The sequence below is a fragment of the Lemur catta genome, chromosome 1, assembly GCF_020740605.2.
Source record: "Lemur catta isolate mLemCat1 chromosome 1, mLemCat1.pri, whole genome shotgun sequence".
Classification (NCBI taxonomy): domain Eukaryota; kingdom Metazoa; phylum Chordata; class Mammalia; order Primates; family Lemuridae; genus Lemur; species Lemur catta.
The window spans coordinates 75,133,057-75,150,128 of NC_059128.1; the positions used below are offsets into that span (position 1 = coordinate 75,133,057).

The window sequence follows — 17,072 nt, forward strand, 5'->3', positions numbered from 1 at the left end:
TCATTCACATAAAACCTGGTGGTCACGGGGCCTGGTTATCCCTGAGTTACCTACTTCTGACAAGGGGGCACTTAACCTGCCATTCTCAGAAGCTTGGCTCACTGGTGCTCATATACAGTGGTAGAAGGAGACCTCTGCTTTGCTTTTCACTCCTGCCTCCTCCCATCATGGGCCCTCAAGCGTGACCTCATCACCTCAACCCCATCGAGTACACCTAGATCTGGTGGCCTTCCAACGTTCCAGCTTACATACCTCACTCTACAGATCAGAAGTCTCAATGGCTCCCCACTGTCCAGATGGATTTCTCACCATTCCCTGGAAATACATTGAACTTTCCACCCTCGATTACATTCTTTCCACAAAGTTACACCCTGCCCTACAGCCCAGGTCACCAGTGCCTTCCCTGTCTCCTATTTCCACATTTTCAGAGCCTAGTCGTCCTTCCAATCCAGCTGAAGCTCCACCAGCTCCACAACGACTTCCCTAAGGCATATTAGAAAGAGAGAGGTCCTCTCTGCTTGCACACTGTCCCCTTCTCCACAGCAAGCTGCAGAGGCCCATCTCATGGGCCTGCCCATACCCTGCCCATTTGGGACCAGTTTATGGGCTACCCTTTATCTCTCCAGCAAAACTGTATCCTATTCAGGGAAGACTCATCACCTCTACACCTCTAGATTCTCCCACCCCATCCCTTAAGACCTGTGCCGTGGGTAGACTGGCACTGACACACATTTTAGGGACAGAGTCCAAACGCTGCTGGGTTCTGACTCTCTCCCCAGCCCTATGCCTTCAGCCAACGCACCTCCCTGCCCCTGCAGCCAGGCCCTCAACAGCCTGCTTGCTGTGAAACCCTTTCTACCTATCCAAATCCCAACACATCCGGGGCCCTCTCCACTCCCCAACCGCCAGGCCTCTCACACTGCCCATGTCTATTCCAGTTTTGCCACAGTCCCCTAGCCAGGCCCATCACGCCCCAATGCTCTGTTCTTCCCTTTCTCACAGCTACTCCCTGATGTGGGAGCCGGCAAGTGCCCTGCAGTGGGTGGCTACTGGGACCCTCCCAGGCTGATGTGGGGGGTACGGGTGACTGTAAGAAAAGGAACTGGACGGAGGTGGTCTGAGCGTCTCCTGCCTTCTTCCTCCGCCATACTCTGCACTTGAATAACAGACTCTGGGCTCCACCTCTGAGGGGCTCACAGCCAGGTCAAGGTCCGGGTCCAGACGCATGGGAAGAAAGACCCAATATGAGCAGACGCCTGGCCCCCCTGGGGAGGAGAGGAGGGCGCTGAGGGAGCCGAGAGGAATGTGGGACTAAAGTCGTCCGACCTCTCCTCCGGACCTCTCAGCCTCCAGCGCCGGGAAGTGCGGGCGTGGAGACGCGCCCTTTCCCAGTGAGGAGTCTGCGTTTCAATTCGTGAGGAGCTGTGCTTGGGCCGCGCTCCCTGGCACCTTAGGGGGACACCGAGGCCCCTAGGAAGGGCCAGATGGCCAGAAGCTTAGGGCAGCTGTCAGACCCTGGCAGGGTGGCGGAGCCCAGGCCACCAGACCCGCGCTGATGAAGACAGCCAGCCTCCGGCTGAGCGCCGCGGCGCCCCAGCAAGCCTCGGTCCCCGCCCCTCGGCGCCGCGCCTATTGGCTGGGCTCCTCCTCGGCCCCGCCCAGCGACCGGGCCGCTTCGTGCAGACGCATGCGCACCAGCCTGCCATCGCCGCTGCGGCCACCGCCGCTACAGCCGCATCTTCAACACCAGGGCTAGGAAAGCCGCACCGCCCACGGGCATGGACAGTGGTAGCACCAGCAGCCGCAACAGCGATCCGGCTCTGGGCCCCGATTCGAAAGGGGAGCAACGGCCGGACGGGGAGCCCTTGGCCCCAGATAGCAGCTGCCCGGACAGGTAGGGCGGACTGCTCCGCAGACCCAGCTAACAGACCTTCCCAGGACCCCCGGCCCCAGGTATCCCCAGTGGCCGCCATATGTCGCCCCATTCATATCCCAGCCCCTCCCGAGCTCCCGGGCCCTGTCGCCACGCCCTCATCCTGTGGGATCAAATTCCTTGCTCCCCGACACCCCCTAGTGTCAGCCCCCATGGCCCTCACCGCTTGGGGGACCTGCCCCACCCACTGTTCCTAATCTCCTCTAAGGACCTCGTTTCCCCTGCTCCTCTATCCTGCCGAGCCCTTCCCTCTAGGCCCTGCCCCAGCTTCTTCTTGAGAAGCGCCAACCTGCAGCAACCCCAGTCTGGGTTTCTGCGTGTCAGTGTGCAGGGCGGTGCTCGTGGACGCGGAGGAGAGGCTCGCCAAGGGGGGTGCCCTGGGGAAGGCTGACACTCTGCAGCCACGTCAGGAACTGTCTTCATTCCTCACTATCAGTCAATTGCCTGCCCTGCATCGCTCCCAGCTGTGCACGTGTGGGTTCAAGTCCCCTCCTGTGGCAGCCATTGGCACTTTCTGGAACTGCTAAGGTGAGCAGGCTCTAAGGCTCAGGCCGCTGATCTGTACCACCTCTGAAGGAGCCCGAGGCTGGTGGGACAGGACGATCACCTTCCTGCTGAGGCCCCAGATCTCCCTGCCTCTCTTCTCCCTTCCTCCATGGTATGTGTGAGGGAACAGCCCAGCCAGGTAGCAATATGGTGCAAATTCTGTGCCCTGGCTGGCTCTGCCGCCCCCAGATTCCCTCCTCTGACATGACGCTGCCTCTCTCCTGCCTGGACTGAAGGAAGAGGCATTCATGGGTATCAAAATACAGGGGTAGACAGTGTCTGAAGACTCTGCCAGTTAAAATGTACATTCTATACCTCAACAGGAAGAGAAAGCCCCAGAAGTAGAGAGAAACGTTTTCTTCTCTCTCTTGTTAACACATCAGCCTGGACAGATTTAGCACCTTTCACTCTGAAAGGCACAGAGCCTTCTTCAAGAGGGTGAGACACAGGCTGGGTATGTTCCCCAGACCAGGGGCCTTCCTGGAACTATGTCCTGACCAAAGAAGCCAGCCATGGAGAAGTGACAGGGCAGGGCAGGGCAGAGGCCTGGGGCCAGGAGCAGCCCTAGAAGGGGCCAGAGAGTCGTTTGCTGTCTTGGATATCTTGCCAAGGTTCAGCCCTGTCTGCTCATTTCCCCTGAACATAGGATCATTTCCTCTCTTCCAGAAACTCCCTGGGTCCTCTGGCCCTTCTCTGTACTTGCCCAGAGACCATGGACACTTACCAGGCATAGGGCCTTGCCTATGCAATTCAAGAAAGAAGCACAGATATGGATATGCTCCTGCTGAGCTGAGTAGCACACTGGGGACAGATACACAGTGAATAAGACAAGACACACAGGGTCCTTTACAAATGCATGGACCACAGAGAAATTTGAAATAGTTAATTCTTGGTGGTTTTGAATTTACCTTTTTATTTTCCTGGTGGTGTCAGCTGCTACCCAGTTGGTCCTGGCCATTCTGTGGGATCACACAGTTGTCCATGTGGCTGTGTGTCTGTGGTCTTGGGGGCATGATTAATGCCCATTTTGGGACTCCCAAGTTGGGGCTCTGTGTCTGGGCCCCTGTCAGCCAGGCACTCTTGAGTGAGGCCTGTGTCACCACTTTCCATTCCCCTTGCCTCCCTGCCCAGGAAGTTACTCATTCTGTTCAGGGCCATGCAACTGAGAGGGTGAGAATGAAAGCCCCTTGGGAAAGGGAGGCCTGGGATACTTAAATCCTATTATTACTGGGTCTCCTGAGAGCACAGGGCAGCAGGAGCTGGCAGGAGAAAGCTTTTATTCTGAGAGGAGTGGGGTTTGGCTTTTCTCATTGGCAGGTTTGAGACAAAGGCCTGGCTCTACTCTAGTCAGAATGTGGAGGGCTTCAAATTCTGCCACATTGATAGTGTTGGGCACATTCAAAAAGGGTGAGATTGGGGGCTGGTGACCCTGGGTCCCTGGAGAGAAACAGTGTGGGTCAAAGGGAAGGACGTGGGGCCAGGGAGACCGCAGTAGAAGCAAACCATTGGTGGAGGCTAGAATCCCCCTTGAACAGGAGCCAACTAAGAAAGGAGTTTGGTGGACTGGTAAAGGAATAGGTTTCCCATTGTCCTCCAGCACGCCCTGGAGTGCTGGCTTCCCTCAGTGCACAAGAAACTGACACTCCACGGGGGGTCCTGGCTGCTAGAACAAGCGCAGTGCTCCATTCTCTGAAGCCATGGGCAACTGTAATAGGCCTGTCACCTCCACCTAGGCTGCCCCACTCTCCTGAGCCCTGGAAGGCAGGCCCTGCTCTAAAGAGGGAGACCAAGGCTGATGGGTCATCCTCATGCCTTCAGGACCCATTCGAGAGCAAGCACATGGCTGAGCAATGATAGGTGCTCAAAAAAGACCTGCAGAATTAAAAATCTTAAAGAAGTAGATGTCCACACTTACACACGTACCTCAGGGCATTTATCCAGCTTCTCTTTGGCTCACAAGGACTGGCCTACAGAGTCTTTTGTCTGCCACCACCCTTGTCGCTTATGTCATTAACTTTAATGAGTCATCTCAGGTCTTGCTTTACAACAACTTTGGCCAAATTCCTATTTTTCTAAATCTTGGCTTAGTAAAAAAATAAATATCAGTGACCTAAATAATGAGATCAAATTTTGATTCAGATTCTGGATAACACAAATGAAAATGTTTGTAGTTATATATGGTATGAGATTCCTAAGGTGTGAGATGCTCTAAAATGAAGATATATTATCTGAGGTGCAAAAAGAGGGCAAATTATAAATAAAAATATACGTCTTACAGTGTGTGCTCCCTGCATCACTGAGTATGGGAAGGGGCAGGACAGCAAACGTGTCTTCCACATGCCAGGCTCCGAGCCAGGCACCTCACATATGTCATATCACTTAGTTGCTATACCAAACTAAGTGGTGGGCATTATCATCATGTCCTCCACAGAGAAGGATGGCAATGTTGCGAAATTGTGCATTTTCCTAAGGTCCTAGAACCCACCGGTGCTATAGCCAGGAGCCCACCTCCACTGCTCCCCCACTTTATCCACAGCCTGAGGTCAAACTCTCCCTGACAGCTGGGCTGTCCAGCCATCCTTCTGGGAAGAAGACCAAGAGCTTCTCTGATCCTTCCAAGTCTACCACTTGGTCTCCAGGAAGAACTAAGCCTCCATGGGCAATGCCTGTCTGCCACCAAGGCCAGGACTCTGTCCCAAGGCCCCTGTGCGAGTGCTGCAGCCAGGACTGGATGCCCCTCCTGAGTCAGACTGGTCCACTTTCCCAGCAACACTAAGGCAACAGCCTCCTTGCCCTTGGCCCCTCATGCACACGCTCTCCTGCTCCCACCTCCTTCTCCCTGTCTGTGTCCCAGCCCAGCCTCAGAAGGCTTCACAGCCTCCAGGAGCCTCACGCCCCCTCCACCTGCCCCACACTATGCTGTCGGCACTGGGAGGCCGGCAGAGCGCAGGCCCTGGAGGGAGACCTGATGCTCTCCACCCTCTCCGGAACCTGGGCCCCCAGACCAGGTCTGGGGAGGAGGAGGGTACATAGAGGGGGCTACAGGGACAAGGCAGGAGAGCAACAGGCACAGGTAGAAATCCAGCCATCCCTAGGGAGAATGACCCAGCTCTTCTGGAAGACTCTGCCAGAAGAGACTCCTCTATCCTAGGGGAAGAGGCCTCCTGGCCCAGCCAGCCGTACATCTACATGCCCAGGACAAAGCAGCAGTCAGAGAGGGACCTACGGGTGCTGGCCATGTGCTTCTCCAGTGTCACTCACACAAGATGTCACACGTGTGACCAGCCCCCACCGTCTCCCACTTCCCCAGAGTCTGTGGCTTCTATGTCTGCTCTCTCATTGGACAGAGGCTCTCTGAGGGCAGGAATGATGTGCCAAGTGCCTCTGCATCCCCAGGGCCTGGCACAGTGCCCTTGCGTACTACAGCCCCTCCATCAGCACTTGCAACATGAAGGCATGAGTGAATAAACCTTGCCGCCCCATACAAGGCTGAGGGTATCCTATGCATAGGCTGTGACTGCCTTTCTGTCCACCTGGAATGCGCACAGCCCTGAAGGAGCTGATGGGTGGGAAAGGCCCCCAAGAGTGCCCGCCCTGTGCAGGGGAGAAGCTCACTGGAAGCACTTGAGGCCAGAGGAGGAACAGCCCCTGTTCCCCAGGGAGACCCCATTTCTCTTTCTCTGTGCCACCACCGGGGGGCAGCAGAGTAGCAAAGCCTGGCAATGGGTGGAGGAGGTTTTCCCCTCCCGCCTCCTGCTCCCCAGCTCCTGTCCCCCAAGTCTTGGCCGCCCCGACCTCCCAGCTCCATCACACTAGGGAATACATCCAGTCTTAGAAGACTTATTTTATTGATGAGGTAACTGAGGCACAGAGAGGAGGCGCCACCTGCCCAGGTCACAACCCTGTTTGTGGCACTGATGAGGCTGGAAGGCCAGGCAATGCCTCCCTGCCCAGAGCACTTTCCCTGCTGCCCGGCCAATGCCCCTTCTGCTGAAACCTCCCTCTCTGCGCTCCCTGTCTCCACCCAGGGTTGGGCCCCTTGTCCCAGCAACCTGGGGCCCCGGCTTGGGTCAAGTCTCTTCCCTGGCTGGTCCCCCACACTCCCAGGCCACCTGCCAGGTCAGGTAACAACCCCGGCCCAGGCAGACTGTATTTGGACCTTATTCCTGGTCCTTAGAACACAGACCTGCTGCCGACCCTGGGGACAGGATACTGCAATTTGGGATTCTCCCTGCAGAGCAAAGGGGAAGGAGGCCACAGGGCAGGACGGTCCCTCTGCACCACACGTGGGGACACTGGCTGCACAGAGCTGGCAGAGGCTACACCCAGGAGGGCAGAGCTGCTCACACGCCATTCATGTTCCAGATGGGCCCCCTCTGCACACGGCGGATCAGTAAAGAGGGAGCACTCCGGCCCTCGCCCATCTCAACCCTCTCATAGACAAGGCAGGGTGGGATGGAGGATTCCAGATTAACCTCACTCCTTGCTGGCTCTGTCCCCTTGTCTCTGGTCCTCATCTATAAAATGAGGTGTACCTGCTTCGCAGAGTGATTTGGACGTGAAATGAAATAACATGGGTAACCGTCCATATCTGGAACAAAGTGTGGCCCAGGCTGAAAAATAGTTTTCTTCCTGCCTCCAGTAGTCTTGTCACAGCCTCCTTCCAGATGCCACCTCCACAGCATCCTTTGAGGGGCCCCAAAGGCTGCCTCCCGCCAGCCCAGTGGGGCCAGAACACAGTGAAGACTTCCTTGAGTTGTGGGGACACTGGTGACCTGGTGGGGGAGATGCTGAGGCACCCTCTCAGCATCTTCCCTTTCTGTCTCCTGCCCAGCAAATCCTGCAAGGCCAGGCCCCTGTCCCACCCTCTCCAGGGAGTTCTTCCCCACTCCCTCCCCCATACCCTGTCTCCTCTGCAGTCCTGGGCTCTGGCTGCCACCTGTCCCCACCAAGCACTGGTGCCCCTGAAAGCAGTCCCTGTGTTTCACCTTCACCTGGATCCCTCCAGGCCCAGGCTCACATCCCAGTGCTCGGGAAACATTCCTCTTGGCTGGGGGCTGAGCCCTTAGCCATCACTGATGCCACTTGCCAGCTCTGGGTGGGTGAGTGTTGAGGAAGAGCAGGGGCAAGGCTGGATTGCAGGAGAGCCCAGCTAAGAAGCAGCTGGACCCTCCAGGTGAGAAGGGGCAAGAGGGTGGCTTAAAGCTCAGCACTCCTTTGACACAAACACACTCCTCCCCCCACACCCCATCATGGCCATTCCTGCCTGCAGAAACTGCTGTCCTGACTCCCGTGACTAGAAGTCTGTGTGCAGGCCTCTTAGTCAGACCAGGCCCAGCCCTGGGTGGGGAGAACTCAGAGTCCATGAGGTGGCACTGGAGGGATCAGCCCTGGGCGGGCTCCAGCTGCCAGGGACAAAGTCTGGGCCACGCCCTTCCCAAGAACACACAGGACAGAGCAGGGCGAGGCCCAGGACAAAGGCCTCTGAGGCATCCAGAAACAGAAGGAAGGCTGGGCTGGGGACCCACTCCTCCAATCCAGACCCGGGGGCACACCCAGGGCTACGACGTTGGATGGCGAGCTTTCCAGCTGGGGACCCAGCACCAGGAGGTGAACCCCTAAGGTTTATGTTCTTTGGGGTTCTGTTCCCCTAGCTGGTGCCAAGGGGTTTCAGTGTTTCCCAGAACCCCCACCTTGATCCCCAACCGAGAGCTGCCCACAGACAGAGGCTGGGCGCTGCCACTCCTAGGGCCTGCCCTGGCCATGCCATGCCTGGGCACCTACTGTGTCCTTCACTGGCTGAGGGAATGAGGGAACAAGGAGATGAAGCTGCTGGCTCCACCTCGGAGGCACTTGCCAGCATCAGGCAGCACAGGGCTCAGGCCCACCAGGGACTTTTCCAGAAGGAGATGAGCTTCAGGAGGATAAGCAAGACTAGGCAAGGGGGTGGTAGTGAGAGGGCTGTCCATGACCCCACCAGCAGGCAGTCTACAGGAGGCCTGGAAGGGACGCGGATTGGGAAGGTGCAGACCAGACTGGGGAGGGGACCAGAGGGCAGACTGAGAAGGTGACGTAGCCCAGGGGGCTGACCGGATGTTGACAGCAAGGACAAGGAGGGCACACAGTGATTAAGGAAGCTGAAGCCAGGCTGGCCCAGATGGGTTGACCAGGGTGGGGGTGGGGTGGGCCAGGCAGGGCGGGGCAGGGCAGTGGGGCTCCAGGGAAGCAGTGAGCCCTTCAGGAGCTCCCACAGCCTTAGCATGGCTGGGGACAGGCACACTGGCCAGGGGAAGAGCCAGCCAGCGCTAAGGTCTCAGGCCTGGGGGCCTACATAGAGGTGGGGCAGGACAGGCTGGCCTGCATGTCCCCAGGGTGCTCCTGCCTCTGGGCCAGGAGGAAGGGTGTGAGCTGGGCAGGCAAGGGTACAAGGCTGGATGGGACAGACAGGCTCTACCCATTCTCAAGGCTGGTGAGCTGAGGCTGAGACAGTGAGGTCACAGCCTGTAGGGGTAGGGAAAAGGTCTGGTGCAGCTTTGAGGCATGGACAGAGGATGACTAGAAGGCTGAGGGACCAGTGAGGGCTCCTTAGAGGAGGGGAGGGCCTTGGGGCGGCATGGGTGGGCTGGCTCAGGGGCTTTCACCCGGCCTAGAGGCATCTGGGCAGGAGAGGGACACCAGGGTGAGAGAGAGCTTGCTGAACTGTGGGGCTTGGAACACCTGCCACTGGGGAGGAAAGTTGGGTGACCAGTTGTCCCAGTTTGCCTGTAACAGTCCCAGTTTAAGCACTGAAAGTCCTGCGTCTGGAACATGCACATCAGTCCCGGGTACACCTGCATTCTCTCACCTAGTGGAAAGGAGAGTGCTGCAGGGGGCGAGGGCAGGGAGGGAACCTTCTGTAGCCGGTCAGTGAAATGCTCTGACGGTGCCAGAGCCCAACAGTGGGGACCACGTGTCCCACAGGCAGATGCCCGGCGCTGAGGAGGGCACGAATGATGAGGCCCAGAGTCAAACAGGCCACCAGTGTTTGTACCAATAGCAATAGCACACCGAGAAAGCCCTCACACCCGTGATGGTATTTGGCCTCTTAAAGCTCTGAAATCCTTGAATTGCCCAGGCCACGTGCTATTAGCTTCCCTCTGGCCAGGTCGGGGGGCGGTCAGTGAGCTGCCCAGGAGTGTCTGGGGTGCGGGCCCTCCCCGCACCCCGGAATCACTGAGGCCCGTCCCGCAGCACCCTCTCCAGCCCATGCCCAGGCTGGGCTACATTTGCCCTGGTGCCAGGAGAGACCTGTCCACCAAAACCATGCCGAGGCACCTGGCTGCCCTGCCTCTCTCCCCACCCCCAGGGCAGCCAGGAGCCAGGACGGCCTGGCTGGCTCTGCTTGCATCCATTGGCCATGACAGAGAGGGACAGTATCCCACCTCAGGCCTTCACCGTAGGTCCTCACCCTCCCACCCCTGCCAGGGCCTCCAGGAGACCCTTCAGCCTCTTCCTGTCCTCCCCTCTCCTCTCCTTGATACAGCCCCTCTGCCCAGAAACGTGTCCTCCTGCTCCACAGAGAATAGCTCCTCTCTTCTCTGCTCCGTGGCTTTCTGGAAGGGAAGCGCCAACTCTCTCAGCCAAACAATAAGTCCAAGCATTTGGTGGGCACTTACCACCTGTGAGGCACAGTGCTAAGGGTTAGAGGGGACACATGCGTGACTGAGGCTCTGCTTGGCCTCAGAATCTTAGCATGAGTGGGGAAAGAGTCCATGAGCACATACACCCTGCCACAGACTGCCTCCAGCCTGCTCACATCCTCCTCACCCACCATGGGCCTCCTGCCCTCCCCGGCCGCCCAGACTGCCCTGCCTTCTCTGTTCACCCCATCAAGGCAGGGCCTACGTCCTCCGCCCAAGGCCTCGCTGCCTCCACGGCCTGCCTGCTGTGATTCGGAGCCCAGACCCTGACTCCTGAGCTGCTGACAACTGCGCTCCTGAACCTGGACCCCAAGGCATCAGGCCCCATGCGCTCCTCTTTCCCTCTTGGGGTCTGGGAGGACATAGGCCTGTCTTTTCAGCTTCCTGCCAAGGGCTGGGGTGTCCTAGAGTCAGGACAGCTAAAGGGAAAAATCAGCATATCCATCGACCCCAAAGCTCCTTCCTGTCCCTTTCCAATGTTTTATATATTCTAGAACTTTATAGACAAAATTACACAGTATGTATTCTTTATGTCTGCCTTCCTTCACTCGGCATAATTACTTTGAAATTTAGTCATGCTTTAGTCTCCATCGATACTGCATTCCTTTTTATTATTGACTAGCATTGCATTCAATGCATGCACCACAATTTATTTATTTATTACATGGTGGGGACCTTCCACCATTTTAGCTGTTCCAAAAGCTATTATGAATGCACACGTGTAAACCTTTGCAAGGGCCTGTGTTTTCATTTCCCTCAAGTTCGGGTTACTTCTTTAAAATGAATCGTCTGCAGTTCAAGTGCAGCTGGTTCATCCAGGCTCTTTACAGGCAAACCTGGAAACAGTGGCTGTTGTAAATTTTCCACTGTTGATTTCACAAGGTTCTTGTCTTACTTCATTGAAACGGGGGCCAGACAGACGCCTTTGCCTGGCTGAGGGTGAGAGTCTGGCTGTTCTCAGTGTTACCCAGCACTGTGAGCGCAAGGGTGGGCAGCATGAGCCCAGGTCAGCCAGGAGCCTGAGACGATAAAAGAGCTCCTCTTTCTTCTTTTTCTAGGAAAAACTGCAATATTTAAAACTATGTTAAAATGGAAGAAAAAATGAACATGAAATATAAACTACAAAAATGGAAGCCAGAAACTCAAATTTTCATGTCAATCTAGATCAAAAAAAGAAAAAAAAAAACGACAAGAAAAGAAGAGAAAAGAAAACAAATGGAAGTCATTATTACCCCATGTTAAATAACTGACCATTCATCCATTCACCAAATACTTACTGGGAACCTGCTGATGCCAGGAGAACTGCTAAGGGCCAGTCCCTTGGAATGTAAAAGTGACCAAGACAGCCACCATGGTCCTTGAATTCATGGAACATAGTCTACTGGGAGCAAGAGACATTAGAAGCAGGGATCCAGGTAGACAGGAGGGCTTGCAGCAGGGGCACCTGCCCCGTCTCCAGGGGAATAAGGGACCCAGCATGGCGAAGCACACCTAGAGAGAGGTTTTGGCATGCAGCAGTGGCCACAGGGGTCAATAGGGACCAGAGCACAAGAGGCTTGCAGAGTGCACAGCAAACTGGCAGCCTGGCCTCCGTTCCCACTTGCCTACATTCCATCAGGAAAGTCCCCTTTTCTGTGCAATTTCCACTCCCAGGGGAGCTCCCTGAGCTGGGCAGCTCATCTGAGAACTTGGGCCTGGGGCTTGGCACACATTCCACCAGGTCCTCCATTAGAGTCACTTTTTCCTCCTGCACCTGCTCAAAGGAGGTGATTGTCCTATCAATTTTGTAGGAGGCAGTGGGTTACCTACTGTGTGTTAAGCACCTCATGTGTGGCCTGGCATTCGGCAGGAGCTCTACAAATATTTGGAGGTGGTCCCTGGGTGCTAAACCAACTTCTCAGGGTTGGGGACTCCTGCATTGGTTCTGTGCATCTCATTTCCATAGCAATCTGGTAATAGGTTGTTCCCCACTCCCCTCATCTCCTCCCCACTCACACACACGCACACACACTCTCTACACACCCTGCTTCCAGCTGCTCTTTGCCCAGATAAGGTTTAGCCCATCCCTCCTTATTGGGTCAATTCCTCTGCCCAAGCCCCTCCCAGTGCACCTGGCCAACCCCACCCCTCCTTATTCTACACAAATACACCTGACAACAGACAGCACTTTAGACTTCCTGCCCCTGCTCTGCACTCTCAGGTAAGGACTGGGCTTTGCCTGCTATTGCCAGGGGCAAGGGGGTCCGCCTGTGTCGTGTGTGCATGTGGTCATGATCTCCAGGGAATGTGTGTTTGCGTTAAATTGGCACCTTTGCCTCCATGTCTTTTTTGGTAGTGCATGTGCATGCTTGTCTGCCTATCTGCCCAGCCCCAACTCCTGAGCTGGGCCCTGCACCTCCACTGTCCACTTGGGTGATAATATGTCTACAGCCTCTGCCAGGCCAGGCAGAGGGGCTTCGCTGAGGGTTTAAGGGATTGTATCGGGGTCCTTCTGGACCGGCCACTTCCTGCCGCTCAAACACCTGGGTCTGAATTGCCCAGATGCAGTCTGAGCATTGTCTTTGCTCCTTCTTCCTACGCAGACCCCAACTGGCCCCAGGTGTCCTTTCCCTCTCCCCCCTCAAGCCCTGCCCCATGGGTCTATTCCAGCCTCATCACTCACTCAGGGAAAGGATGGGGGAGCAGAGGGACCAGGGCTATGCTACCCAAGGTGACCTCAGCTCAACATTTGTGGCACCACCAGAACCAATGAAAATGGGTGGCTAAAGAGCTGCAGGGGGCCATGTCTGGCAAGTGAAAGGGGGCCATTGTATCGGGAGCTGTTTGAGATTCAAGGCTTAGCGCTACTATATGAACACCAGAGCGCTCTGCTGTCAAGTATTTGGTCCCGATGACACATACTATACTCTGATTTGTGGGTTTGGGAAAAATGAATGTAATATGCATACACTGAGTCTATCCTGGGGTTGTCCACTGTGACTTCGATGCCAGCCCCAAGCAAGGCAAGGCCAGGCCACCGTTGGCACCAGGACACCACAGCATCCTCCTGATGAGAGCAAGACTTCTTGGTGAATGACAAATTGTCTCAGACCCCAGGCTCACGCCCCCTTCTAATCCTGGTGGGAGGAGACAGGAACAAGCAGCTAGCACCCTGGAAGGCTTTCCATTCACTTCTGCTTCTGGGCAAACTTCACATGGTACCCTGCATCCCTCACAGACCCCTACACCCACCCCACCCTGCCCTTCCCAGCTAAGGGTACACGCAGCTTTCTCAGCCTCCCTCTCTCACCCCTATGCCAGATCTTTACACAGGGGCAAGAATCTGTGCAGACAGGGGTACCGTGACCCAGCACATGGATGGCACACAGCATGAATACTTAACATGATTGAAATCCACCCAAGTGGAAATGAATTAACACATGATTGTGAGCTGGGGTGGGGCAGGGGACAGGTGTAAGAGTATGGAGTCCCGGGGCTGGTGCCTGGTGCTCTCTTGTGTCTCTGTCTGCCCACCATTTGGGTGAACCCACTGTGTCTGTTCAGCACCCGTGCCTGGCACCTAGAGGGCCAGCTCCATATGGGTGACAAGCTAAGGGAAAGGGAGCACTTTTATCCCTTTTGTCCTTTAAGGAGCTGTGTGTGTGCATCCCTGGGAGGGAAGAAGGAAAGAAGTTGTGATTTATATTACAGTAAACTAACCTTTTAAACACAGGTGATCCTTGTGTCACTCCCTGCTCTTGCCGGAAAAAGATGCATCTAGGTAAGCACCGTGGCTGGGAGGCTGTGGGGTGGAAGAAGGAAGAGAGAGGGAAGGAGAGTGGTGAAGGCAGGGCGATCAGTCAGCCGTATCTACTGCACACCAAAAATATGGGGGTGTGTGTTTGTGTGAAGGTGGTGGTGGGGTCCGCAATGAGAACAAGCCCTTACAACAGGTTACCGTGGAAGAAACATACTTCCCCATCCTTCATCTCATTAAATCTTCACCTGAGGAGTAACACAGGCAGGTGCTTGTCCCACTGCACACACGGGGCCCGGGGAGCTAGAGGAACGTTCAGGGTAAGGCGATGGAGGTGTGGCTGGGTTGGAGCCGAGAACCCAGCTCTTGGCAGCTGAGCCATTGGCTCCCCTCAAAAGAACCAAAGACCATCCTGGCCTTTAAGAAACAGCAGGCAATTCCCACCAAGGGAGCATTTCCCAACACCCAGGACCACTCAGCTAGGCTGCTGCAGAGTCAGCCCACTGCACCCGCAGCTGCGCAGGCTGGATGGCCCAGTCCACGTGGCCTTCCTGCAGGAAGGCACCACAAAGTTGAGCCTGAGAGATTTCCATGTCGAAGGAGGCACATACAAAGGCACACCTGTGAGACCAGAAGGCCACAAGCAGGAGCCAAGAAACAGCTGAGAGGCTGAGCAGAGACAAGGGCTGAGATAAGCAGGACTTGACACAGGCGGGGCACATGGGGAGGTTGGGGTGGGAGCAGCCTGGAAGTGGAAGAGAACAATCAGGGTTTGCCTCTGGGAAGGGCTAGACTCAGTGTCATGGATTTGGGCTGAAGTTGGGAGCGCACAGAGGAGACAGAGTGGGGACAAGGACCACATGTCCTAACTGGCCCCACTGCACCCAGGAAAAGTCAGCTAGCTCTTGAGCACACAGGGACACACAGCTGAACCTTGTATTGACTTTCAGTATGTGCCTGTTGTTGAGTGAGTGAATGGGGAATGATTGTTGGCGCAGAGGTGGGGGCACAAGATCAGCACTAGGGAGAAGACAGGGATTTTCACTGCAGAACAAAATGACCAGAGCTGCCTCATTTTTCCCTTCCTCTCCCACAGGTCCACAGGTAAGAATCCTGTCCAACCCTCTCCCCTTTTTCCTCCCCACTGTCATGTCCTCCAGACATCGAGCCTCCTTCCTACACTCTCAGGGAGCAGCCACCACCTCCCCCAAAAGACAAGTAGGGAGCAGGCTCAGGCACCAGCCCCATGGGGCGGGGCATGGCTGTTCCCCGACCCCCTGCAGGCTGCAGCCTTCTGCTGTCCTCCCCAATGTTTTCCCATCTGTCTCTCTCCTTTCCTCACATCCTCTCCCTGCCCCAGCAGCCCATCCTCTCTCCTGCTGCTTCCATGCCTGTTCTATGCTTCTCTGCTTTCCTGGCTATTCCCACAGCATCGCTGGATGGCTGCCTTGCTCCCAAGCCCAAGCACACTGCATGGCCCCTAGGACCTGCCTCTGCCAGTGAAGGGAGGCTGCCTGTGCTCCACCTCTTCCCCCCAGTGGCTACCACCAGCAGACCTAGGCCTGGATCTCTGTCCCCCTCCACCCTCCACCCCTCAAACAAAGGAGGCATAGCAGGAGAGGCAGGTGGGATGGGAAGTGGCTGTTTCCAGGCCTCAGGACCCTGGGTGAGGCAGAGGCTGCTCTAACATGGTCACAGAAAGCCTCTAGGCCTGGAGCCTACCTCTTTTCATTTTTCCCAAGCCCTACTCAGGCCCTAGGAGGCAGAAGCAGGCTGTGGAGTTACCCAAGCCCTAGGTAGAGGCATAGCCTCACCCCTGCTCCACAGGACCCCAGGGCCCTAGTGCCCCAGCACACAAGCAAGATGGTGTCTCGATCCTCCTCCCTGGGCCTGGGGCAAGAGGCAAAGGAACTCCTCTGGCCTTGTGGCCTCAAGACTGCTTCCAGCCAAGACAGAAAATGAAATAACACTATTCTCAGGCCTCTTCTGGCTGACGCAGTAAAGCTTTGACTTTCTTTTCTATTCTTCCTGATTCCCTGGGTCTGGCACCTGCTCAGGAACAGCCATGAGCTCACACACACACCTATACTCATGTGCACACAACCATGCACCCCATGCACGTATCTGTGCACACAGCAGGCTTCATTATGCAGCCACCCATGGACCTGGACACAGACATAGCTATGTGTGTGTAAATGCAGTATAGACATGTACACACACCTACACAGAGAACACACACATCCCCACCCTGCCAACTCCCACCCTTGTTCTCCTCTCATGCTCCAGCTGTCTTCCTCCTCCTGCTCAGGTCCTTCATGGCCCCTACCCAGCCTCTTGTTTCCCCTGCCCCAGGCCCTCAGTGACCTCCTCTGCAACCTCCCCCAGCCTCACCCTTGCTCCTAAATATCGTGAGCCTGCAATTTCTAGCGTGGCAAAACTTCTGATCACTCTGCAAGCGTTTCTGGGTTTGTGAAAGTAAGAGATGAAATCATTATGTTTCTTAGATACAGATAAAATAATAATAACATAAACTGAGGTCCAGGGAGGAGGAGTCATATCTCACCTCAAGGAATAGAAACCAATAAATGTATGTTGTTCCCCTTTTGTCTGCTTAGCACTCTGGCTTCACCAAAGCAAAGATCCAGGGCTAGGAGGAACACTTCGTATTAGTGGCACCCAGCTCTCTCCACAACCCCTTGCTTGCCCAGGAATCCTGAGTCCCCTAGGAAGGGGAGTTAACTCAGGGAAGACTGGCACTGACTTGTGACTCTGACATAATTCAATTGACTTTTCACAGGGGCACTGCCATGGTGGAGGACACGGTCATTGGCACCATGGTGGCGGGCACCCTCCAGGTCACTTTGGGCTCCTCCATGGCCTAGGCCGATTGCTCCATTGGCACCCCCCTCACCATGGCCCCGGGCCCCATTGGCACCCTCCTCACCATGGCCCAGGGCCCCATTGGCACCCCCCTCACCATGGCCCAGGACCCCACTGGCACCCCCCTCACCATGGCCCAGGGCCCCATGGTCCTTTCCCAGGACATGGCCCAGGGCCCTGTGGCCCCCCACCCGGACCACATCACTGAGGAAGAAGATGAGACACAACATGGGCAGCCTTAGTGAATTGCCATCCTGACCTGGCATGGGACCAAGAACCAGAATCTTCTTCTCCAAAT

General features: G+C 55.9%; 1 protein-coding gene across 1 annotated transcript; it reads left to right on the forward strand.

Moving 5' to 3' along the window:
* Positions 1–1,705: 1,705 nt before the first annotated feature.
* LOC123624864 (proline, histidine and glycine-rich protein 1-like) lies at positions 1,706–17,070 on the forward strand. Its single transcript, XM_045533094.1, has 4 exons — positions 1,706–1,894; positions 13,871–13,918; positions 14,991–14,998; positions 16,692–17,070. The coding sequence occupies exons 2-4, from the start codon at positions 13,909–13,911 to the stop codon at positions 16,980–16,982; spliced, it is 309 nt and encodes a 102-aa protein (XP_045389050.1). The 5' UTR covers positions 1,706–1,894; positions 13,871–13,908; the 3' UTR covers positions 16,983–17,070.
* The last annotated feature ends 2 nt before the right edge of the window (positions 17,071–17,072 follow it).